The 26,222-nt window shown below is 38.4% G+C and overlaps 1 protein-coding gene across 11 annotated transcripts in view; it reads left to right on the plus strand.

Annotated features, from left to right (window-relative positions):
* The window catches only part of ATP2C1 (ATPase secretory pathway Ca2+ transporting 1), a 68,237-nt gene that overhangs the window by 9,370 nt on the left and 32,645 nt on the right, over positions 1 to 26,222 (plus strand). For 3 of the 11 annotated variants that reach the window (XM_027659393.1, XM_027659394.1, XM_027659392.1), the window contains exons 2-4: positions 22,309 to 22,419; positions 23,364 to 23,480; positions 25,006 to 25,095. In XM_027659393.1, coding sequence (XP_027515194.1) covers positions 22,309 to 22,419; positions 23,364 to 23,480; positions 25,006 to 25,095 — 318 coding nt within the window. Of the gene's footprint in view, positions 1 to 7,452; positions 7,520 to 7,571; positions 7,589 to 7,834; positions 7,917 to 8,119; positions 8,140 to 8,449; positions 8,697 to 22,308; positions 22,420 to 23,363; positions 23,481 to 25,005; positions 25,096 to 26,222 lie in introns of those variants that run through there. The other 8 variants (XM_027659397.1, XM_027659399.1, XM_027659395.1 and 5 more) reach the window with 8 other exon arrangements.

Genomic DNA, 26,222 nt, shown 5'->3' on the forward strand with positions numbered 1-26,222 from the left:
TTTTTATTTCAGCATATTAAATAAGTCATAGATATGATAGATGTATTATTTGATATAACCTAATGATGGATAAACTAATGATAAACAGATTATGATTAAATAAATTATAGATATGATAAGAATCATAGAAATATAATGTGATCTTATAACAATATCTTAATACATCTTCTGACCTTAAATATATTACATGAAATATGAAAGATATAGGACAGAAATCATGCTTCTCATTAGATATCAAAATATTTTGGTCAGCTTTTAAATAGCATACAGGAACTTTAGGGTTATAATTTACTGTAAGCTGAACTTCAAATAGGAGACAGTATTTTCACAGATTTATCACTACCAGTTTCTGTAGTCTATAAATAGAGTTGTTTCCTCAGAACTCCTCAATAGATCTGGATTAGGTTGGAGGCCCTCAAAGATGGAATGGGTACTGCCTAATACTTTTATTGAATGAGAAACTTTGTTTTTCTTCCTTCTGAATAGGCAGTTAGCATGCTGAATTTGTACTGAATCTCCCCACTAGTTGGATGGTGGGGAGGAGGGCCTATAGTACAAATTTCAACTCTTTAAATTAAATCCTCCTCTGGTACTTCTTGCTTTGTTGAAGATGCATGGGATGCAGCTGATGTTAGTTGCTGAATTACTAGGAGGCAGAGGGGCACCTCAGGGCCCTTTTAACCTTCCCTTTGTGACAGGCTTGTAGAATATACCCTCCCAATTCATATGATATAGCTGTAGGGTTTGTCCTTCCTATATCCACTCCTGTCACTTTCAGCTGGGGCTGTATCCAACCTTTAGTGACGCATGGACTTGAATGTGAGCTATTATTTAATATAAGAGTTAGGCTGTAAGAGTTGCTGCAAAATATTTTAGCACATTTTTCCAAGGTAGACAGGAGCCTTCTGTGAAATGGATGTTTATTTTTTAATTCCCTTGTGCTGAAGTTTGATATTCATCAGCAGAGGTATGGAAACACTTCTGAGCACTTGCTCCCACCCTGAATTTGTCCTCACACAAGCTTGTGTAGATGGATGGGGAACCAGGTCAGAATAACCTTGTAAAATTTGAGTATTTTTGCTAAGCGTACTTTACTAAGTTTCTAAGTGTTACATAACTTGTGTGTGCAGTTTTTACTCTTCCCCTTGCAGCCTTATTGTTGACTTTGACTAAGAATGCATCTGAATACAAATTTAGTCTTTCTATTCACCAGCTGGGCCCATCTTAAGGTTAGGGGTCTTTTATGCCAGAGCACGTAGTTGCAATAGAAGCACGTTACATTAATTACTTTTATTAGTAACCCCTACCAGCTTTAAAAGTGTGACCTCGGACCACTTTTTTAAAGATATAATGGAGGAAAAACTCCTCTGTATATTTGGCTTCCATTTACATACACATTGTAGTTACTCTGAAAATAAAAAGGTATGTGGGCCTTCCTGTAAAACGAAAGTTTGTAATAAATTTCTCCCAACCTGAAAAGCTGCCACACGCTTTCACTGATAAAATTTTTTTGGCTCTGAGTCTGAATAAAATTTCACAGCCCAACATATTATGCTTAAGTTTGTTATCAAACAAATTATCTTATTCTTGCCAGGAGCAGAAATCTTTCAACTACGTAAACATCTGTTTATTAACTGCAAACTCCTTACTGAATATTACCTTCACACTGGTTTACTCTCACCAATGATCTTGAAAAAGAATTTCCAAGAGAGACTTGGCAAGATTACTTGTCTGTAATATATGCAGCATTCCTGAAATTCTTGGCACATAACCCTTGAATCAATTAAAACAAAAGTACTTTGCTGTTGCTGGGTTTTTTTTTTTAACTGTTTATAGTTTCACTGTTGAAATGTCTTTATTCTCTACCACAGACATCTTGCTATAATGTAACAGAAATAGTTTAAAAGTAAATGGGGTGTCTCCTTTGCTGTTTAATGAATTGTAGTAATCCTTCAGCAAGGCATACACCTTTACTGGCGAACAGTTTTCCACTTTCTCCTATATTCAGGCCACAACGTGACTGTAGCTGAAGCTGGCAATGCAGAGAAGTGGAGTCTTTGTCCTATAGTAGACATACTAACAAGGTATTTTGCCCGCTACAGCTAAGACTTCCAATAGTAACTTGCTTCACGGCATATTCCAATTATAGAGCACAATCTCCTTGGCCATGTTTCTTGGCTGTCTATTATAGGCAACGTGAAACTAGATCTTTACTTCACAAAATGTCTCAGGAAATGTGAAGCTTACGGTAGATAGAATAGAGGCACTTGTGAGAGCTTCCACTTTAGTAGTGAAGCTTTTACTGGAGTAGTCAGCTTGGAAAACAGTCACTGAGGGTGAAACAAACAGCTGAATAGCTCTGTATGTCCTAAATAAAGGGAGGAAAAACCTCTCTGGAAACTGTGCAATTAATATTTGTAACTATTTCAAAATAGTGCAGCTGAAGGAAGAGAATGGCAGGTGAGTAGTGAGTATGTGGGAGAGATAGAAGGTATTGAGAAGGAAAGTATAGAAGATGAAATGCAGGTTTGAGATAACAGTTGAGTGTTACAGATGTATGAAACTCGATTTTCTTGAGTGCTCTAAGAGTGTATGTTCACAACAGTTCAAAACTGATTTAAGGTTGGAACTCCCTTAGTCCTGCCACTGCTTCACACTGCCTTCCTACACTAGTTCTGGGAGTTCCGCAGTAATGCCTTTTGTGAGGTAGGCTTTCTTCTCAGCTGGGTTACCACGAGATGACAGTGTCTGGGCCCGTGCAGAACTGATTGCCAGGAAAAGGACAATTGCCAAAGCTTGATTTTGTTAGCTGAAACTGCTGTGGTGCTGCACCCCTTCTCTGAACATAGAATGTTGGTAGGAATGCTACTTAGGGATGGAATGAGAGGGTTAAACTTAAGCGTTTTAAAAATCAGTGAAATATAATTTGATTGCCATAAACCAAAGTTCCTTAATTAGCATAATTGTACAGTGTCAAGACAGGGCTGAGCTAAGGTAATTTGAAAATGTAGCTATGGTTTTCACACCTTAACATGCTCAGAATTATAAAATGAAATGTGTACTTATTTCCTCTGGGAAGGCTGTATAATTTTTCTTCTTTTAAACTTGAACTGATTTTATATATATACACGCACACATATATATATAAGCATTCGAACTTTAAGTGCAATTGCCATGGATTTTCCTCTGGAGAATTCTATTTGGAGATGAGGTGATTGCATGGATGGAAAGGATTTGGGGGGGAAATATACAACACAGGCTTTACAAATGATGGGCCATTTAAATCGTGTAAATGAGAAGCTCCAGTATCATCCCTCCTCTGTCCTGACTCCAATCATACAAGTACTCTGTATAGGACTGTAAAAGCACTGGTGAGTTTTTGACTTGCAGATGAAAGACAACAAATAATGAGATTAAATCAAATAAAAGTCTGTCTTACCAGAAACTAATTTTTTTCTTCTGTAAAAGCTAAATTATGCTCAGCGTTTTGAGGGGAGCTTGAATTATAACTAAAGTAAGCAAACAGTTGAGAAGCCTGTTTTGACAGAAGAATCACGTATTAACCTTTTCTGTCCCAAACTGAAGTGCTGTAGAAAGCTCTGTTGATGTTATGATTCAAAAAAATGTCTCTAGTTATAATGTATAAATAAATTCTCATTAGATTAATAAAATTTGCAGTAGATTTCATGACCATTACTCAACACTGACAGACTTTAAACAAATGCATCTTTAAAAGGATATTCAAAAGAATCTGTAATGTCACTTCAGAGCAACAAGTATTTCAAGGGTTGTTATGGCCTGAAAAGTGACTTCACCACAATTCTGTGTAAAGGATCTTCAATCTGCGAACCATGCAGTTATAGGTATTTTTATCATCTTTAAAATACATTTTACTGCTTCTGGTAGTGCTGTAGCACAAGGGAGTTGTTGAGATGAAGCTGAATTGAGATCCTGAAGACTAAACCAAACTTGAGGTTCAGCTTGCATATAAACATGCTGCAGCTTAAGGCTTATCTGTTTAATGCCATTAGACTGAATTCTCCCTTCTTTAATTCCAACTGATTGATGGTACTACCTGGAATGTAATGTATTTATTACTTTTTCATTTTCCCAAGCTTTCCAGAGGCCCAGAATTAATTCTTTTCTGAAGAAATAGAAAGGCAGCTAAAAGCAGCCTTTTGGGTTGCCTCTCGATTCATACAGAAACTATGTATGCATTTTTACAGCTGCCTATTAAAAAAAAAAACCCAAACAAGTAAACAAAACCCAAACAAACAATTTCTTTAATCAAATTACTAGTTTTCAGTCCTGAAGGCCCAAGAGGTCAGAAAAAGTGCTGAAAGCAGCAGCACCTATTCATGCACCCCATACCTGTTCCACTCTCTTGGCTGTGCCAGAGTAACCACTTCTGATTCAGTTAAAGTCTGTATTCACTGATCTGCTGGGTTATTCTAGACATGAATCAGTTCCCACGTGAACTTAGGTGTGGATCAGTTTGGGGTTGTGGGTCTGAGATAACCTATTGGCTGCCCCTACTGACAGCCACTCACAGAAGGCAAAGTCTGACTTGGCCATCAACAGGAGGCAAATTTTGAGACTTCTGTGGGGAAAAGGATGGGGAGGGAATGGGGGGGGGGGGCTGGGGGTGGTGTGGCAGGAATTCTTTTTGGTTGCTGCAGAACACTGAGGTAGTACTGTGAGGCATTTAAACCTGACAAGAGATGGAGAAAGCCTAGGGTGAAGAGTCTGCTTAAGCAGTCATTGAATGCTCTTGTGTCCTGAATGCAAAGCTATTTCCAGAAGGTTTTCTTGTTTTTATGAAGTATTTTCAGGTCTGTGAACTAGAAAGAGAAAACAGTGATGTAACAACCACTAAAGTGTTCAGTCTTTTCCCCCCCAAAACCCATCAGTATTGCACATCATTCCAAGTACTATTTTTTAAAAAAGAGAATCTAACTGAAGTTTAAGGACTGTTTGGCCATTTCTAATAGAATTTGTGTATGCTTTTCTGATTTGTATATGTGTATTTTCACTGAAATTATTCTGTTGGGACTAGACATGTTTGCTCATTGGATATTCAGAGGAGCATTTTATTGCAAGACTTTTTTTCAAGATTAAAAAATGTAAACCAAATATTATTTTAATTTGTGAGTACAACTGGCTACAACAGGTTACTGTAAGCAAAACATTTTTTAATTTCAGACTTATCTCTTCAATCATATCCTCATAATGTGCTTTGGTTTGCCAAATAATGCCTTTGCCACAAACTTTTATGGGGCTTCCTGAAGATATTAAGGCTGTCCTAATACTCTTGTGGATCAAGCTCATATTAAGGACAAGATTTTCAAAGAAACAATATTTAGTAGCAGATGGAAATAAAGTACTTTGAGCATTGTTTATTAAACAGACACTATTTGCAGATGTAGAGTATGGCAGAAACAGTGATATAATTTTCAAGGACGGATATAGTCCTGGTATAATGCTGAAGAGGTGCTTCCCAGCTGCCTGGCAGTGTCACAGGCATGTAAGACTGGCAGATGTATGCAAATGTGAAAGAGATTAAGCCCCAGAGATGAAGCTTTTTTAGTTGTTGTTACAGAGTAGGACTTGCTTTTGACTTTATTCTCTTCTTTCGAGACACATGAATACAGGATGTATGCAGACTTTGTCACGAATATTTAGGTCTCAATTGTGAACAAGCTCAATAATGTTCAGGAACTCCCAGTTTTCTCCCCAGACGTTTTCACAGTGTAAAGAAGTCCAAACCTGTTGTGAATGTTACCAGTATTAGGACCTACAGGCTTTGTTTTTTCCTTTATGGAAATATTTACATAAGTTTTTCACATTTAGTGGTAACATATGACATTGAAAGCAAGAGCTACCTGTTTTAACCAAGTAACTAAATGTTTTTCTTAATGACTTGTGCGTCAGTTTTGTGTTGAAATTGTGGCATTATAACTAGCATTATGAGTATCTCAGCATGGTTCTTTGCTTGCCTTACACACAAGTTAACAGAAGCACTATTTTGGAGGAGACTCACTCCTGCAATGACAGTGCTACCTGGGACACTTCATGGAGTAATCAGGGAGATATTCAAGTAACATGGCAACTATATGGGACAGGTCAGAACTTATGTGTTAGGTATTCCCAAACAATTAATCTGTCTGCTGTCATCTAAATTTTCTGAATGCAAATATCTGGAGCCTCTACTTTAAGTCAGCATTTCTAACTCTTCTTTACCTCTCAAAATATATTGAAAAATCTATATTGCATTAACACTCAAAGTTACCTTCAAGAGCTTCAAAACAAGCAAGGATCCTCTTTAACTTCCCCCTGTTTAGCTCAGGAATTCAAGAGGCATGCTGTTATGGGTTGTGAGATTTAACTGAAATGTTAAAAATTTAGTTCTGTTAAATGCTGCTTATGAACTGTCAAAGATTGAGTTTGGTTTCTTCTGCTGCTGAAGAAAAACAAACCCAAAGTGACAGGTTGTTAATCATGAGATGTTAATGCAAGTGCATTTTTAGGGCCATGTTGTCATGTTCCTTTAGAAATGGTGTGTAAAACCTACAATTAGCATGCCTTCATTAGATTTTGACCTTGAAAGTTGAAAGGCATTTTGTTCTTACTAGTGCTGTGTATCAGATCTTAAATTAAAATTTATTATATTGGTGAAGGTTGCTTTTATTTGAAAATTTCCCTAGCCTTAGAGCTCAGCACTTGTACTGGAGTTTCAGGTAATATTCCCGTGGTGTCTAGATAAGCATAATTGAATTGGTAAAGCATATTTTCCCCCTCAGAATTCAAATGGTGATTACGGTTGGTCATTTTATGATTGGCAGCTAAAACCTAGTTCGTTTAAATCTTAAACCTGAAGTGTTTAAGATTTTTTATTGAGTTGATTTTTTTTTTTCATTTTGCTAACATTTATAAAAAAAGGATAATTTGGTGATGCAAAACCAACTGGACTACCAGCCTAGTCTAGCTGTACCGTAACTCCAATAGCGGCTACTTAAGGCCTTTAAACTGAGACAGGGGAGATTCAGACTGGACATTAGAAAAAATTTTTTCACTGTTGTGGAGGTCAGGCACTGGAATATGTTGCCCAGGGTGGAGGTGTTTAGGAGGTATCTGGATCTGGTGCTGGGTGTTATGATTTTGTGTTTTAGGGGTTACAGTGGCAGTGCTGGGTGGACAGTTGGGCTGGATGATCTTAAAGGTCTCTTCCAGCCTCGATGATTCTACGATTCTACTCCAGATACGTGACACACATTTTCATGGCAGCAGAGCAGCACTGTGGCGGGCGGGCGCTACGGGATTGTTTTCCCACGCCAGGAGGGCCAGGCTTGGCTCCCAGCGCTGGCGCAGAGCCCAGCGGGCCGAGGGCACGGCCGGACCCCTCAGCACAGCCCGATGCTCCTCACCCCCCGCGCCGGCCGCTCAACGCCGCTCACCGCCCCGCCTCCCTCGCGGTGCCGTGCGGCTCCTGCCCAGGCAGGGAGGCGAGGCGGGCAGCGAGGTGGGCACCGAGGCGGGCAGCGAGGTGGGCACCGAGGCGGGCAGCGAGGTGGGCACCGGGGCAAGAGAGGTGGGCACGGGCGGGGCGGCCGCAGGGGCCGGGGCGTTCAAACGCGCTTATTTTTCAACCGCAGCGCGGCGAGGCCCCGCAGCCTGAGGGGCTTCCCCGGGCTGTGGGCGAAGCCGCTCCGCCATGTGGGGAGCACAGAGCGGCCGCCACCCCTGTGCTGCCGGCGGGCAGCGGGCGACACCGGCGGGGCTGCGGAGCTCGGCCGTGTGTGGGCCCCGCCCGCCCTTCCGCCGCCGCGCCCCGCCCCGTCCGCCGCCTCTGCCCGGCCCCCGCCGCCCGCGGAAGTGAGCGGAGCGGGGATGCGGCCGTGCCGCCCCGGGGCTCCGAGGTGAGAGGCGCGGCCAGGCGGCGCGGCCGGGGCGGTGGCCGTGCAGGAGCTGCCGCTTGCGCCTCTCTCCGTTCCTACACGCCGCCTCCACCGCGCTGCCCGCTGCCGCCTGCTCTACAGGGCGGGCGGGGCCGGGGCGGCCGAGGGGGCTGCGGGGCGGGGGTCGCTTCGGAGAGCCGTCGCTTTCCTTCGCCGCTTCCGTCCTTCCCGCCTGGCGCTGATGGTGCGGGCAGAGAGGGGAAGGGGGGTTACTTGGGGTGAGGGTTTATTTTTAGGTGCGAACGCCCCTCCCCGGGCGGGACGAGGCTGTTGAAGGCGCTGGTGGCGAGGGGGAAGCGGCGGCGCTGCTCCGCCGTGGTGCTGTAGCTGCTGGGCGACTAATCCTGATCTTCATCCTCGGTGGTCTCTGACAGCTCTGCGGGCTCGCTGCGTGTGCCTGTGCTGCTCCGCGCTGGCAGCACGTTGGGCTCGGCTCTGGTGTTCTATTTTTTTAAATTTTATTTTATTTTTTACCATTTTTTTTCCTCTTTTAGCGTTGGTTTCTCTTGCAGATGTTGCTGCAGGTGGGGGCAAAGGGAGCACTGTGATTGCCTGGGATTTTGGGGCATTTCTCTCTTCACCTTTCCGCTCCCGCTCCAGCGCTGCTGTTGCTAAAGACTTTTGTAACTATCGACTCAAGTACAATTTCGATGGAAAATGAAGGTAAAGGTCTCATCAGAGTCACTGACTTCATTGGAGCTAAGAGGATTTTTGCATGCAATTTGGTGACAACTCCTACTGGTGCGTGTGTATGTTTTACCGTTCCAGGGGTTTGCAGGGTTGCCCTTGTGTGCTTATCTTGTGGTAGGAATTTTGGTCTGCATTTTGTAGTTTAAGAATTGCAGGAGCATCGCTTTTCTTTATTTGTGCTGCTGCTTTTTGAACTAGTTATCAGAGAAATTCTCGTTTAACAGATATTAAGATATGCATCTGTTGTGCATTTCAGTGCTCTATGCATTGTTGTGCCCTGTGTGTTTGGAATAGGAACATTTTATTTAGATAGGAGCTTCTGAGCATTAGTTGCTTGATATTTACTTAGATTATATGATTTTCTTAAATTTATGTTTCAGGGTGAAACTGAGAAGCATTGATTGCATTTTATGTTGAGTGTATTTTTGTGTTCTTGAAAATGACTTAAATTTGCTCTCTTGGACAGTATTTAATTAAAAAAGTGGTTCTAAAGTTTTGAATTCTGCCACTTGAAAGATGTGGTATGATGTTGTAAACTATGTACTGAAATAAGTTGCTCTATTATGCTTTCTTCTTCTTGTCTAGTTTGGAAATGACTTAACCTGAGGACTTAGTTTGTGCATGTTGGTCCTCAGTTTTATGCTCTGGGAACCTTGAAAACCTCTTTGGATTGTGATAGTGACTTTGAACTTCACTGAATTTTTTTTTATTTTTTTTTCCTGATTTTTGTTTGTTTCCCTTTCTGTTTGATGCTGGTTGTTGAAATTCCCTGAATTGTATTGTTTTTATTACTATATATGTAAGAAAAGATTCCCCCTCTTCCTTATGTTATCACAATTCTTAGAAGATAGATGGGGTTTTTTTAGGTGGCTCCTGAATTTCCTTTGCTCTAGGTAGTTACATGAGATGTAGGTGCTCCTTTTCCACCCACCCCAGTCTGAAGAGAGAGGGGTGCTTTTTTAATAGCTTGACTTGATTGAAGAACTGAATTGAGTTTGTGGGGTAGACTGAATTATTTTCTATGATTGGATATTGTTCTGTTTGGAAGCATGGTTGCCTTGGATGACTGAAAGGTTGTGGTAATTGTGAAGTCCAACCCATGTTGAAAATTTGTGTAGGTTGTTATCATATGGTATTTCAGAACTTCTTTCCTATTTTAAAATCATGTTAGAATATTTAAAATTCTATTGATCAGGTCTTCCAACTGAATATTTGTAATAAAGAGCATGGAACTTAATAGGTAGAAGGAATTTTGGAGTGTGGGGACCATCTCTGGAAAGTTGGTCTTTGTTTATAGAGAGGCTGGAGAGCTGATAGAAGTGATGTCAACGCCTTTGCATTTCAGTCACTGCTTTGCAAGTAAAAGGGTTTTGAATGGGCAGTGCTGTGGGTGGAGGAAGGCAGGTGGGTGTACCACCAGTGAATAGAATTACACCTGGGAGGGGGGAAAAAAAGTAGCTGTCTGATACCTGTGTACCGAACCCAAAATGGCAGAAAGACTTTTAATGCCTCATAATTCGGTTACCCAATAAATAGTATATCATAGATGTGGTTTATAGTCAAGTTGCATGTGATAGTATGGCCCATTCTGGTTCTTCCAAATGCCGGTAGCACAAACATGGTATTTCTCATGGAATAAATAAATTAGGCATAAACATAATAATTGTATGATAGAAATCACATAAAAAAGCTTTGTCTTGGGGAAAATACTTTACAAGATGATCAGATGCATATTTCAAAGGCAGGAATAAAGGCTATGGTTTATCGAGGGCTTTCAAAACAGGGTAGGCTTCTGGGGGTAGGAGAAAATAATGAATGATAAGAAGAGTGAACTGGTCCTCTGAACACATGAATTAATTCTCCAATCTTTCCACCCCACACCCTCCTCATCTCATAATTATTTGAGTCTCGGGAGGGACACATATTTACAACTGTGTAGTGTCTATTTTGGTGTTCATGGTATTTTTGAGCCCTTCTTTTTCTATCCATTTGGCATTTTGGACACTAGACACTAGCAGCTTTCATGTCGGAACTTTTCAGAACTCTTGAGAGCATCCTTAATATATCTTCTCCTGGCGATAGTTGAATAATCTTTGTAATGTTGTAGAACAAAGATTGCCGTTAGACTATTTTTAAAATTTTTTTTTTCCAAGTTTGTTTGAAAGGTCTCTTGAAGTTTGGGTATTGAGCAAGAAATGACAGACTTTTTTTCCCCTCCTGTATTTGAATGAATATTCAAGATTGGGAAGTGATAAGATGGTTTGGAAAACTGATGTTTTCCTGTGTTAATTTAGTACTCCTAAGCGGTAAATGTATATTTACTCCAAGTTACTGTTTTGTCCTGAGACTTTGTGGTTCCTGTTTCTTATGTTGGGTTGATTGAACTTCCGCAAGAATTCATGTTTCTCATGATGGGCAAGAGAGAATTTTCCATCATAGGAAGACTTCTGCTTAATCATATGATTTAGAAGAATGATGTTTTTATTTCTGTTTGGAAAGATGGAATGTTGTGCCTTCTTTTCCTAAGAGGTGCTTTTTCTTAAACTGTAGGCAGTCAGGAGAACCTGGATAGACAAAACATAACTGAATGTAAACTAAGCATTTTGGATCTCTCCATTGATGCCTCTGGGCCGTTTGAAGTAGTTTTCTGTAGTGTGGTCTGAAATTTTTTCCTTTCTTTTATCAACGTCTTTTAGGTTGTGATTTAGGGTTTTCTAATGAAGATTGTCTTGTAGAAGACTGCCTTTTAGTAGAAAAATGACAAACATAGTTTAGGTTTCGTAGACTTTGAGCTTCTTTGAGGTCAGACTATGATTACAAATATAAGTTGTTAAATATGAGTACTGTTCTGTTCTCAAGGCCTTATGTAGTATTTATTTTTATATAATTAAGTGCCCAACAGAAGAGGTCGGAGTAATGTTTTTTCACCTGTAAACCCAAAAGATTTTCCACAAATCATGTAGAAGGTTGGTACAAAAACTCAGACCAGAATTGCTGCATGTGATAAAAAACATCATGTGATGATTCAGAAATCCTCCTTAATCCTCATTGTTTTGAGTCCTAGTTAATTTTAGCTAATCTTCAAAGATGACTGTTAACTTCAGCCTATAGTCTGTCTACATCCTGTAGTAATTTCAGGATAATTTTGATGATTGGATGAGTAGGGAGATATAAGTGAAGAATGTTTTATTTCTTTGAAAAGTATCCTGAGAGGACAAATTTTTGTTTGTCTTGTGCTTAAAGTGCAGTTGAATTTTCCAGTGAGTTTCATGGGTGGTTTTGGTGGCTTTTTTTAAATGATGAGAATGGGCTTAGTTGCTAAACTGACAGATTGAAGAGCAGTGAATAGATTTTGGGTTTTGGGGGCAGTGAGTTAGCAGCGTAGACTTAGGTCATCATGGATTAGGCAGCCGTACTAACGAAGGGGTGGAGCATGTGTACATGGGACTGACAACAGAGGGGGAAGGGATGCCTGAGGCAGTGGTGACTTAAACAAATTAAATAGTTCCAGAGTGGCATCATCAGTAGTTCATTAAATAATATCGAAAATAATCAGAATAAAATTTGTGATGGAAACTGTTAGAAATTCTGAAATGGATTTGGTGTAATCACAGCAGTTCAAGTTCCTTTTGGCATGTAGATAATTTCTTAACGAGTTAATAGGTGAAACAAGAATTTTGATATTCATTGATTACAGTTTTTTAATATCTGCAGCTTGCAGAAAACCAGAAACAAGTACTTAAAACTTATACTGGCAAAAGTCACATCTCTTCTGTTTAACTTGAAGGTTAGGGTGAGATTTTTTTTTTTCTTTTTTCTTTTTTTTAAAGTGGAGTCTTCACTAAAGACCAGTTCTAGTAGATATCTTAAATATCTTCCTGTATTTTAACAGTGCTTTGATAACTTAAATAACTGCCAAGTTAATAGAGCTCAGTCTTGCATTAGAAACATATATTTCCTTTTTAAATGAACAGTCACTGTCATCCTTTAGTCTGGTTGATGAATTATTAGCCTTTTCTTTCCCCCTTTTCTCCCATGCAGTTAGTTTGGAAATGCTGATCTGTAATAATCTAGTTCAGATGTTGCAGAATGTGTTTAGTTATTTTGCTAGCTTTGTAGGTCCTTTTTGTGGAGAGTCTATGGCATAATCTCTTGGTGAGTCAAGAGAAACGGTTTAAGGAAAATGCAGACAATTCTTAGGGCAGCTAATTTAACAAAAGATAAACAAATATTTTTGCTTACTTTTTTGTGAAGAGTGACAAATATGCTGTGATCTTGGGGTGCTGTTCTGTAGGACTGAATGAAAGTGTTGTCTTACTGCTGAAAGATGGTTCTACTCTGAGACCTGTTCCTGCTTGTAGTGTTGAGTTGACTCTCATGATCGTTGAGTTTGTCTGACGTGGCAGAAGGTTAGCTCAGCCCTTCCTTCCTCCTGCCCCTGTTGGATGGCTTTCTGTTGAATTATGAAGTTGAATGGGTTTATGAAGTGTCCAGTTAATGTTGAAAATGGTGAAGGACAGAGACCTCCTTCTTTTAGCATAAGCAGAGTGTTAGCTTGACTGAGTTTATTGTGTAACCATAGTATCAATTCTTCTGTAGACCATGGTGGAATTTTGCAAGAGTGGAGTAAGTTAATAAATGGATTTTTAGTTGCAAGGCCTTTTGATTTGGTCAAAGGCTTCAGGGGGTACCTAATTGACACTGAGTGATAAATAACATTTGCAGTGTGGTTTGTAGAAGCTGCAAGGAATGCTAAAGTTACAATGCATAGAAGAGAGGGAGAATAAAATACAGTAATCAAGGTATTAAATTTGGGACCAGCATCTGTTTCTAGTAATTTCTTTTGTAAACATTTTACCCTAAACAATTGGAAGGGATAAAATGGCTAATGGGCTAGCAGATGCAACCTGCAGAATCTATTACAGAGGCTTTTAAAATATTTTTAAGTAATAAATTTTCTGCAGCATTTTTTTCCCAAATGAATAATTCACAAAAAACAATGTTTCTGCTTTCTTGATACTAATTGTAAGAACGCTTATTGCCATAAGTAGAGTAATTATGCAGTGAGTTAAGTTTGCATTTAAATTGACACTGACACTAGCTTGGTCCTGAGAACTTTTGTGAACAGTAAGTTCAGTATTCTTTAATTAGAAATTTATTTTGTCATATTATGAGGTAACTGCATAACTGTCAAGGATATAATCAACTATGAGGTCTTGGAGCTTTGTTATTTTAAAAAAATACTGATAAAATATTTCTGTTGGTGTTTTTGCTTAACACAATTGTATGGCAGCTGAATTCTGTACATTCTGGATACATCAGTAGTGTATCACAGGGTGATAAAATTATTTATTAGTGTTTGCTGTTCAAGTGCTGTCCTGGATTCTGAGAAGCTAAGCACTTCCAAGTATTATGAGATACAAGCAGACTGTTGGAGAGGAGCCATGTGATCTTATTTCTAAGCTTAAATGTTCTCTTCTAGAAAGTTAGCAACTCTTGGTCAAGATAGATGACTGATATTTAGACCTGAAGTCTTTTGGCCTTTAACTTCTAAAGGGCTTCATGTGAATCAGGATTTAAGCTAAGGCATGTGCTATTTGGAGTTAAATGAGGTATGGCCATCAGTGCTCTCTTCCTTAATGAATTTCTGAACTGACCCAGTGTTATTATACATAAACTTTGCTTTCACTGAGGCACTACCATTGATTTGATCATTTTAATGTGTCCTTAGGATTTTGTACCTTTTTGTTCTTCTGATTAATAACTAGAGACAATGTATGAATGAAATGTTCAAGCGGACTTTTCTAGTGTTTAAGGAGCTTTTTTGAACAGGAAGAATGAAAACTGAATATTTTGGCCAGCCAACTGCAGATAGATCTGATGTCTTTGTCAACGCTTTCTTGGTAATGCTGGTGCCACCTCAAGGCTTTCAGCAATGAGGCTTTAAACTCATTATAGTACATCTTCCAGAGTATGTAGAAATGCTCCAAATGGTACATCTTTTGTAGCAATTGAGTAAAAAAATTTGAGTGTTTAGTATTCTTAAGTACTCTGCATTATTCTACTGTGTTCTACACTGAATGAGCTAAAGGAAGCTGAAGTGGTGTTGGAGGCTTAGCTGGATTTTTTTTGTTGCCATTACTCCTACAGTCTACAGCACCGCAGTCAGGTTAAGGTATCATTATTTTTGTGAAATGTTTTGTCTAGCTGGAGAGCAGGCAGTTGTCATTCACAAGGTTTGCAAGATTACCACATGCTATATACTATGATTACAGAAAATTGTCCATCTTTACTCTTGTGCTGGTAGCCTCAGTTGAACTAGATGTCCTACTTTCTATTTTTTAAATTGAAGAAGACATGATGAAACTTCCTGAAAGAGTAAAATGTATTTCAGTTTGTGGAGATATGTTTCTCTGAGAGTGTTCTTTTTAGAAGGTATTTTTAGGACTTGAAAATAGTTCTTGGGCTTTATAGTCTATTGTAGAGTTAATAAATTGGGTGTTAAATGGAGCATCTTAGTCTTTATTACACTACCTGAAGTGTAGATGGGGTTGGGGATAGGTTGTTTAAATATTTTACAACTTTTAAGGTTGGGCAAGTGCTGAGATTTATAATGGTCAGTGCCAGTATTAGGTGTCTATTTCTTAATTGATCAGAAATGCTGAAGTGTTGTGTATCAAGGAGGACAGTTCTGCATTATGGCTGCATCTTGGCCATGCTGAAAGTCCTAAGCACTGCTAAAATGGTACTTGAATACAAGGCAGGTTTTTTTCTAGGCTTAAAGGGCAGCCTAGCAGGTTGTTCTCGTAATTTGAGTCTTTATATTCTAGTTAATGGGTGGTGGTGTCTGTGCCAGATTGAATATTGCCTTTTTTCTGTAAAGTCTTGTGAAATAACACATAGTGGCAAGGGGCTGAAACTGTGTGACCTCCCAGGATAGAAATTACTCTCCAAGGAGAAATCATTAATGCAAATTAGTGTTTCTCTTTTTTTTCTGGCTTTTTTAGAGTCCAAACTTTTCTGTATACACTTTCTTTGATGTGGGGACTCCTGGTAAAATGTTTTAGCTCAAGTACTGTTGAACAGGAACAAATTCATTTTGAATATTGAATACAGGGCTGCTGCAGCTGTTTCCCCAGAAGTGAAAAATCATCAAGCTTTTCCAAGGGAGTCCATTCAAATGAAGACAGCATACAGTAACTTCCAAAGCCCTCAAAAAGTAGTTCTTTTCTCGAGTAAACTGTACCTGGTAGAAAACAAAATGCTCATTACAACATTTTGAGGGGCAGGAAGGGATAACTCTTTGCAGTGACAAAATACCCTTTTTGCAAATTGGTCATGAGTGTTTGTGTTGAATGAGTGTTGGCACTTCTTGCTCAAAGAAAACGATATTACTTCCCATAGAGGTATGTGTCAGACCGTTCTCTGACCGTGTTCTTTTGGATAATCCACACGTGGAGGGTGTAATGTTGGATATAAGGGCAATGAAGATGGTGAAGGATCTGGAGCACATGTCCTATGAGGAATGGTTGAGGGAGCTGGGATTGTTTAGCCTGGAGAAGAGAAGGCTCAGGGGTGACCTTATCGTTCTCTACAACCACCTGAAAGGAGGTTGTAGCCAGGTGGGGGTCAGCTTCTTCTCCCAGGCAACCAGCAATAGGGCAAGAGGACATAGTCTTCAGCTGTGTTGGGGAGGTTTAGGTTGGACACTAGGAAGAATTTCTTCACAGAAAAGGGTGATTAGTTATTGGAATGCCCAGGGGGGTGGTGGAGTCACTGGCCCTGGAGGTATTTTAGGAAACACTGGATGTGACACATAGAGCCACAGTCTAGTTGACGTAGTGGTGTTGTCATAGGTTGCACTCGATCTCAGAGGTCTTTTCTAAACTAATTGATTCTGTAATGTCAAATGTGTCTGTTTGAAGATACTTGATGTTTTATGGTCTTTCTACTTTAGAAGAACAACACATTTGTATTATGTTTTCAGTATATTTTTTAAGTTACACTTAGCAAAATCTAGAAATTGAAATAAACAGTTCAGTTGCAGTACCAATGTGATTCCCGTTTCCAGTCTCTATAACATTCGCACCATCAGGATGCTGGGCATCCCCCTTGCTAGAAAGGATCATGTGGGTTAAAATCCCATGTGCTGCTCTCTTTGAAATTTTGTCAGTGGTTCAGTGCATATGTTGACCAAGCAACATAATCCAGACCAGCATGGGGTGTGATGCAAACTCAGACATTAGTATTCTTTTGATGAAGTCAGGGAGACACATTCATATCACCAGTTGATCCACTCAACGGATTTAGTTGTTTATCCAAAGCAAATGCCACCATCCAGTCTCCACTGAGTTGAAGTACATTGTTTGTAACAGCTGTGGTTAGTCACACCTTGCATTATTTCCTGAGCTTTGTGGATGCTTCACCTTTACCCCCTCTGAGCCTTCTGTTACAGGGGTTTATTGGTCAGTCACAGTACTTGAGTATTTATCATGTCTAAATTCACAGGATTTTGAGGCTCATTTGAGAAATTGCTAATTGACAATCAGTCATAAATGGTCTTTGTGATGTAATCATGTATTAGGTACACACAACTGTATCAGTGCAGTCTGTATAGATAAAGCCTTCCTCGATGTACGTTCCAATTTTATGCACATAATTAAAATGTAGATAAATTAGTTCAAAAGCCAAGAATAAGACATTAAACATTGGAATTTACCTAATCATGGGAAGTTTGTAGCTTGTCTGCATTTATGGTTTGTGAACTTGATTGCAGTGATTTTTATTTATTTTAATAAATCCCTATCTGCTACACTCTGCTGCTTCCACCTGCTTCTTCTGTTAGTGTAACTGGTGAATTTCTCTGGAGATTTAATTCCTGTTAAAATCTGATTCAATTTCACAGAGAAAATTGCATCATAGTCACCATGTCAACCATAGTCAACCATGTTGAGTATTACTTGTTTCAGAATGATCTGAGGGCTCTTTTGTGCTCCTCTCTGCTTTAGCTCCACTTTTGGAATCCTCCCGTGAATCCCAGGTTTGCTTCTGGCTGTGCAGTTGGTCTAGGGCTTACTGTAACTATTAAGTGTGCCTAATGCCTTTTTTTTATATGTTGACTTGGCTTTTTGCTGTGTCTTGTTGTCACTTGGCCATTGTTCTCTGACTGGGACCTGTATTGAAGTTCCAGGAGCACCTTGCCTTCTAGACAAACAGGGGAGGGTAAGATGGCATAAACATCTAGTGAAATAGATATTTGTTTAGGTGATTGTTAGCTAGAGATTCTGTGGAATCACAGCCATGATGCTGAGCAATGATCTGTTGAAATGGAGAGCTTGAAGGTGGATGGTAAGATAGGTAAAGATCTGGCTCTCCCAAACCTCTAACCACCATGTCCTAATGAGTAGAAGATTTTGAACTGAATCTTCATATCTGATGGAACTGTCAGAAAACAGGATTACTTCCATTCTGGGTAGAGTCTTTTCCTTAAATATTCCTTTCCCCACCAAGAGTCTGCCTAGCAGGAATTGTTTCCAAAGTCCATGTGCAGACACATGGAGACTCAAACCTCTGTGCCTATTGACATGTAGTTGATCTCTAGCCCTGTGTGCTTTCAGGATTCCAGACAGTGCAGAAAAAGGTAAGCATTTGGTATTTTATTATGTTACTGTGTGCACAGATGAGGTTTTTAAACCTTTTAGTGTACATCAAATATAGTTTGATGATACAGAAAATTCAGGAAATGGGAAGCTTGTAAGTTTCAGTCTGTTCTGTGTTCAGTGAAACACCTTTTTATTATGTTGTTGAACACTGCTGTTTTTTCAGTGGGGGAAAGGTAGATAAAAAATGAAAGCTAATTCTTACGATGGGTGATGAAGTGCTGATTCTTTTGGGGTCCCAGTACGAAAGGCATGAACACTTGAAAGGCAGATCACGAATAATAACTCAGAAAAGGTGATAGCAAGTTATAACATCATATGTCCTGTCTGATTCTTGTAATCCTGAGATGATATGGCTTGGGATGCATCTCTGCTCAGGGCATGGCACACTGTAGATCTTGTTTGCTTGTTTATTAGTACTGTCACGTGGTTTTGCTCACAGTACAGATTCGTCCATCACTGATAGCAGTCGAGTCTGCAATGTGGGCTTTGTTGTCTCTTGGACCATGGTCTCATATCCTTATTAATAAAACTGCAGTTCCTGAGCAAGGTGCTTGTAATATTTCAAGTGGAAAAGGCAGCGTACTGTGCATAAAATGAAGTGCACATTGATTAGTTACACATCGATTATGTGGGTGTTCATTAATTGTGCTATTGATTAGGCACAGCATGACTCAGTAATGATCACATGGTATCTGTGATAGTCATGTACCTGAATGTGGGTCACTAACTGCTCATACAGCAATAGTCTTACAGGTGAATCATTACAAACAAGTTGAAAGGTCTTTGTAGTACTTGAGTTGGCTTGAAAGGGGTTCATTTTTACCATGACTGATGGGATAGATTCAGGCAGACTTAGTGAGCTGTTCAGGTGGACCCAAAGACTCAGAAGAAAGAATCTCAAAGAAAGAATCAGAATTTCTCTCAGTACCTCAACTTAATTGTCATTGTTTTGTGAACATCTGGTTGTGTTTTTTTCACTTTTGCTGTTCTCTATAGTTTTGTTTTTCTACTACCTTTGTGTTTTACCCTTTTAGGTCAGTTGAGTAGCTTTATGCAACATTTACAGGGCTTTATATTAGCTAATTAGCCAAAGTGTTTTGGTCACCAGTTTGTTTAAAAATAGATTTTTCTATGAGAGTGTTCTTAGTTTTTAGACAGCTCCCAGTGAATGTAAGTCCCACCATTTATGTTCTCTGAGCAAGAAGAGCTAAAATTTCCCCTTAAAAATAATTGTGAAAGTATCTTGATGTCAGTGAGCCCTGCTGATTAAAATGGACTCATCCTGCTAAGCTGAGAAAAACAATGGTAGAAGTAAGTTTTTGGTACTTGGTATTGGTCGTGGTGGAAAGAGGGTAGGCAGGCTCTTGTAGCATCTGAGGAAGAAGAAACAGTAATAGCTTACTGTTAACTAATTAACTAGACTTTTCTTCAGAGAAAACAAAAGGGAAGTCTGAATTTCTGGTAGTGTAAGCCTTCCAGATGAATTTGTATTCATTTTCATAAACATAGTTTGGTCACAGTTCCATAGTTATGTGATTGATGCATATTTCTTGGCCTAGAAATGGTAGTGTGTACATTGGAAGTGGTCCAAGAAAAGCCCTTCCTGAGGCAGCTCTTTATTTTTGTTAGTTAGCATCCTGCTGCTTTGTTCCTTAGTAGAGTTAGCTGCAAGTGGGGGATGGGAAGCTGTAGTCATAGCTCCAGAAGCTTCAGTGGTCATGGACGTGCTGCCTATCTGATAGCTGCCATAGCCCAGTATAATTTCTTAGCCCACATTTTCTTCTGCCATGTAAAAACTTGGCCTGCAGTGAGGTACTGAACTATTTTAAGGTATCAGCTGATGAATGCCTGAAAATTAATTGCAGCATAGGATGGGAAGGCATCTTGCTATATGTGGGTTGTCTCCTTTAGTACAGAATGCTGTGGTTTTGGGAATAGCTTCTGTTGGAGACCTTAAAAGGTGTTGCAGAAACCCAGATCTCTGGTGTGCAACTCTGGGCAGCAACACAAAAGACTTCAGAGAGCACTTGCCAACAGTATTCAATAAGTAGTTTTTCTCTTGTATTCTGGAACTAATGCATAGTAAAAGTAAAATCATTGGCTTGAATACAGTTATTGTGGTCCAGCAGATAGTAAGCACGACTGTTTTTTGGACCTAAATCTGTTGGTGTTACCCACTTCATATTTTGTGAAGGGAACAGTGATTGGTTTCTCATTGCCTGAGCAATTGAATTTAATTTGTAGCAAAGTTAGATATTTGAAATTGTTCTTTTCTGAACTACAAGTGTAGTTTAATCTACAAAGATTATAGAGGGTTTTTAGAAGTTAGATGAGGATCCATCCAGAATTGTCATACAATATGTAATTTCACTCTGTTGAAAGGAGCTGACTATAAAAAGACCTTCTGAGCCTTTATCTTTCTGATGCTATACCAGATTTTCTTTGTAGGTTTTTTCACTGCACAGAATACAGTATTCTTCATAAAAGTGGGAGATAATATGAATGAAACACATTCAAAATGAATGGCTTTTTGAGAGTCACAGAAAGCTTGTCAAAATAAGCTTTGTTGTAGCACAGTAGTTCTGCATTAATGAAGACTTATTTGGAAAAAAACCCTAATCTCTCAGAGTACCTTAATATTTCTGTTTAAGGATATTTGAATTCTTAAAATATCCTTTAAAATCATGTTATTAAACTTCCCAAAGTCCTAATTGGTAATATTAGGGAAATGATCAGTTATGTATCCTTTTTTGGGGTGGTTATTTGCGTTTAGCAGTGATGTAATTTGGTGTAGGGAAAAAGGTTTTTCCTCAGCATTAAAATTTTTAATGGCTGTCAGTTCATTTCTGCCTGCTCTTACTGAGAAAGCTTCGTTGCTCAGCATTTTATTGAGGTTGTAGAGTCATTGTGGTCAAAGTCATATGTTTGTGGGTTTGTTTTGGAAGAGCACTTAGGCTTAATGGTTTTCAGCCCTAAACTGGTGTCTGGTAGCTACAGAGGAAATTAGCCACCATATTCGAGTGCATGGCCAGCAGTGTGCGGTATAGAAAATGAAGATTGTCGTACCTCTTTTAGGGCATAAAATGCTGGAATCTTTTAATCTTGAAGTGTTTTAAGTCTGAGCATCCCTAGAGGAGATTTATATAATACATACAGTAATTATTTTCTAAAGCATAACCCCACCTATTGAAATTCTGTGAAAGTATAATGCAACAGCCATTTCTGTGGTCTGCATGTTTGCATGTTGGATGTCTTCCAACTGTTGGAGGGGGATGTGTGTGTGGCATGATGGACAGATAACTAATTGTGGGTGCACTAAGACAGAGAGCAGGAAGAAAGAGTATCACTCCAACTTCTCATCTAAAAAGCAAGAATCAGAAACTCTGAGGTTTCATTAAATATCAAAGCAGTGCTGAGCTGTGCAACTGATGTTGCTATTGCACTGTTCTGCAGTTCAAAAAATTTTAACTTCCTAAAATTGCAGGAAAACATAACTTTTTATAGCATTGACTTGAAGCTTTTGTATTGTAGTCAAGTTTTATGATTTCACTTACATCTGTGCTCTTTGAGGGTTTCTTAATGGTGTTTCTCCTTTGTGTACAAGAAGATGTAAATAGACCTGTTTGAAGAGCCTCCTTCTACTTCATTAATGGGTAGAAAGTAGCAGGGAGTGAAATTTATCTGGAGTGATAGCTTTCTGACCAGATATTGATGATAATGAGCTAAAGGATTATTAAGATATTTAACTGTTAGAATCTTTGTCATCACTGAACACATTGTTATAGAAATTAAGTCTTCTCAGTTGCATGTCCAATGTTTTCTCTTGTTATTGCAGGTGGTAACTGCATGAAAATAAGCTCAATTGTAGATTTTTTTTTTTAAGTGCAATGTTTATAAAAACCTATCCTTTAATGGCATTAATACTGAATGGCTCTGGTGTACATCATTTGAAATGAAACATTGGCGCTCTCCTTCCCTTCAGACTTTGGTTTTGTTTCTAGGTTGCACGTCTTCAAAAAATTCCTGATGGTGACAATGAGACAATGATTCCTGTACTGTCTTCAAAAAAAGCAAGTGAATTACCAGTTGATGAAGTAGCAAGTATCCTGCAAGTAAGTAATTTTTACATCTCTTAAGAATGCGCTTTTGTTACCAAACAGTAAGTTTGATATTTCTTAGGGACAGATCTTGTAATTGAAAGTTGATGCATTATCATGCATTTTGATATTAGCTATTGTCTGCTTTTAAAAGCAACTTATTTTTAAATTGTTACTTGAAATGCTCTGATCTCTTAATATTTTCGAAAAAAAAATTGAGTATTTGGAGGGGGAATGAGATTCAACTTGAAAATGTTTGGATTTCTGTATGCTTTGAAGATGGCTATTTGTTAATAAAAATCCTGGAGTCAGTCCTGTTATAAAATTCTGTCCTGGTTTTTTGTTGTTGTTGGTTTTTTTTATTGCTTTCATTCCTCTAAGGAATCCTTAATGTCCTTAATTTATTTTGGTAGCCTTCATTTTAAGCAGAGAAACAGGACTGAGGAAGCTGCCCATTGACAGATTTATGAACCATTGAATCTGGGTTAATTTTCATGATAGATGGTCTTTTTTCATTTTCTGTGTGCTTGACTGCCTGAGGAGTACACCATGATAAATGGTGGTCACTGACAACTCAAGACTTTGAAGTTATTGCAGTCATTTGGCTGAGCAACTGAACTCCTGACATCATTCTCAGGAGTCTGAAGTATGCCCAGAGTTTGGTTTGTTGTAGAGTTTTCTACAGGGAAGATCAGTCATTTAGAGATGTGTAGCAACATCTGCTTCTGTAGTTCTTACGTGACTTTTTGGTTGAATCTCTTAAATACTGCCAAACAGAATTTTAAAATAGTAGTCTGTTAGCTTTTACTGTCATACAAACATTTAGTACCAGGCTTGTCTTTTGAATGTTGCCCCAATGTTTATAATCTAAGGCTGTATATTTTGGTGTTGGAATTTATTTTGAAGTCTAGTTTTTCAGGGTAATTGCTGGCTGCTTTATTCTTTGCATATTTTAATAGGCTAATCTTCAGAATGGCTTAAAAAACTGTGAAGTTTGTCATAGACGGGCATTCCATGGATGGAATGAATTTGATATTAGTGAAGATGAACCACTGTGGAAAAAATATATATCCCAGGTGAATGTTTTTGTCCTTTCTCCTTTTTAGTTTTAATACCTTTCAGTAGTTTTGCTTGTTATTTTGGTTTACTTAGCTTTTGTGTACATGAACACATTTTTAGAAAAGTGGGAAAAGTCTAGCAGAATGGGAAACTGCAACTTCTATATTTTATATCTAATTTACCTGTTGAAAAAGCTTTTATTTAGGTATATACCAATGTTTCGATTAAGTGATTTGTTCTTGAATGTGTGTTCATACCTAGACAAAGGGTGCCATTCATAATTAGCCTGAGGGTTAGAAAAACAGAACTTCCTTGTAGTCAGACTTAGTCCTGAGTTTTACTAAGGTCGTAGAACAATACTGTTGGTAAATATTTAAATGGAATATGCAATATTAATAACTTGATAGACAATGAGAATTTTGAAAAGCAAAACTGCTGCCTTTGAACTGAGGGCGCAGGTGGGACCAGTCTTGATTCTGGTGTTAAGCAGAACTGGCAAAAGTGTGAATTTTTTTTCAGTGTGATAGATCTCAGAGACATATAAACATACCTGATATATATATATATCAGAAAGTGTCACTGCTTTCTCCTACCCACTCTTCCCACCCCCTAGCTACACAAGATATTTACACAGAAGTTTTTTCTAATTAATTTACAATGTTAAATATTTTGATCAACATTTCAGTGCAACCTTGAAGTAATAAATGGTTGACTCTAGAGATCCTGTGTTACTTGGGAGTGACTAAAAAGATATTCAGTGCTGTGTTGATGATAGCAGTGGGAACATCATCCCATACTAGCTGTACTCTGCTTTATTTTCCCATGTGTAGGGTCAATTAGTCTGATGCATCAGAACATGTCTAAGACATATTATCCAAGTCTGTTTTAGATGGGATTTATTAAGATGCATATTTGCTTTGAGTGTGCTTATCAGATGTGCTTTTAGAATGTTCTTCACTTGAACTGTTGGAATGTTCTTTTTTTATAGTGTTTCTCAAAAAAGTCATCATGTTTGCAACCAGCTGTCATAGAAGCAAGGTCCTTTATTATTTTAACCTTAAAAATCTGAGAAAATCATGTGATCTAAAAGGAAAATTGGTGTCTTGTAAAACAAGAAATCATGAATTGAAAGTTAAGAAATATATTGCTGCCTTAATAGTGATCAGTTGCTGAGAACAGGGTCAGTCTTTTACCTCAAAGACGTTTTGAATGTATTTCAGGCTTCTTTTTGTATGTTTAAATACAGTATAAGCAGTTATAGGAGATTATTCTTTTTGTATTTAAAATGTGAATCAAGAAATGGAAGAAACATTCCTGTTGCATATTGAATACAGTCTATTCAAGGTCTTTGATATTTAAAAGAAAACTCCTCAAGTAACCATCTGAAGTGCACAGAGTTAGATTTTCTTTGCACTGGTAGGTTATAAATATTTTAATAATAGAATAATATGCTTCAAAAATAGATCTGATGTGCTTTGAGGGGTAGATAAAATGGCCTTTCTGTCAAGAGTGTGGCTGAATTACTGTTCTGTTTCATTGCAGTTTAAAAACCCCCTTATTATGCTTCTCCTGGCATCTGCAGTCATCAGTGTTGTAATGCATCAGTTTGATGATGCTGTCAGTATCACTGTGGTAAGGAACTAAAATTCTGTCTTCCTTGGGAGTACTTCAGATTGTGTGACCACATGTGTGTTCAACATCACATGAATGACAATATGGGGTGGGAACACTTGACTACAATTAATGAGTTTGATTTGTATGCTCTCATTAAATCTGTTTAATTTGTGAGTGGATTTTGGTTTTTTTCTTTTCCTTGAGTGATAGCAGCAATACATATTAAAATACATCTTTGAATAATTTTCTGACTGCTTCTTGTATCTTTACTCTTCTGTTGGTTAAAAGACCCATCTTTAGGTGTTTGTTCAGAGGAGCAATTTTTGGCATTTTCTGTGTAATTTTAATCTTAAATTATGCCTTAATTTCAAATTTAAACCAACATAAGCCTTCTGTGAATTTACTTGAATGATGTAATCTTTTAAAACATGAAAAAGAAGTGTAACCTGAGCTCTCTAGAAATCACAGAAGAAAGATAGAAGCTGAAATAGTAATTTTTGTGTAGAAGCTTGCAGTTAAATAGGGTGCTAAACTAGTGAGCCAAATATAATACTCATGAACATTTGTCATTGCAATTGACACAGAGAAGAAAATTGTAATCCCTTTGACCTTTTTGAGGTGATAGGTGGTAACTGAAAATCTCGATTTCTGTGTGACTAGAGGGAAGTTCTGGCTGTTTTATTTTGCCCTTGTCTTACCTCCGCACTTCTTGTGTTGAGTTTTGCTTCCATGTGTAACTCAAGGTAACTGGAGGTTTGCTCTTTACCCCTCTATTTCTTTATAAAGAATAGTTGTCTTTGGAAGATAAACTATGTAGCTTCTTAAAGAAAAACTTGCAATTTTGAATTTGAGTATAGTGTTAGTTTGGAATAGTCTATTGTGTTCTAAGTTGGATTTAGGTAAACTATTTTATTATGAAATTTATTTAATTATTGTGGCTGAAAGTTGAATTATTTCATGTTTTTTTCCCTTGGTTAACGCCCTTAACTCTGTTTCTTAACTCTCTTGAGCAAGGCAATGAGAAAAGAACAAGGCAGTTAGTGTAAGGGAGCAGTAATTTCTGTATTCTGTGCTACAGCCTGAGAAGGAGTCTTTCAGTGGCTTTGTGAACATTGTAGATGTGTCTTAAAATATGGAGGTGTGAT

Source organism: Corapipo altera, unplaced genomic scaffold (assembly GCF_003945725.1).
Source record: "Corapipo altera isolate COAL_440 unplaced genomic scaffold, ASM394572v1 44b, whole genome shotgun sequence".
NCBI lineage: Eukaryota > Metazoa > Chordata > Aves > Passeriformes > Pipridae > Corapipo > Corapipo altera.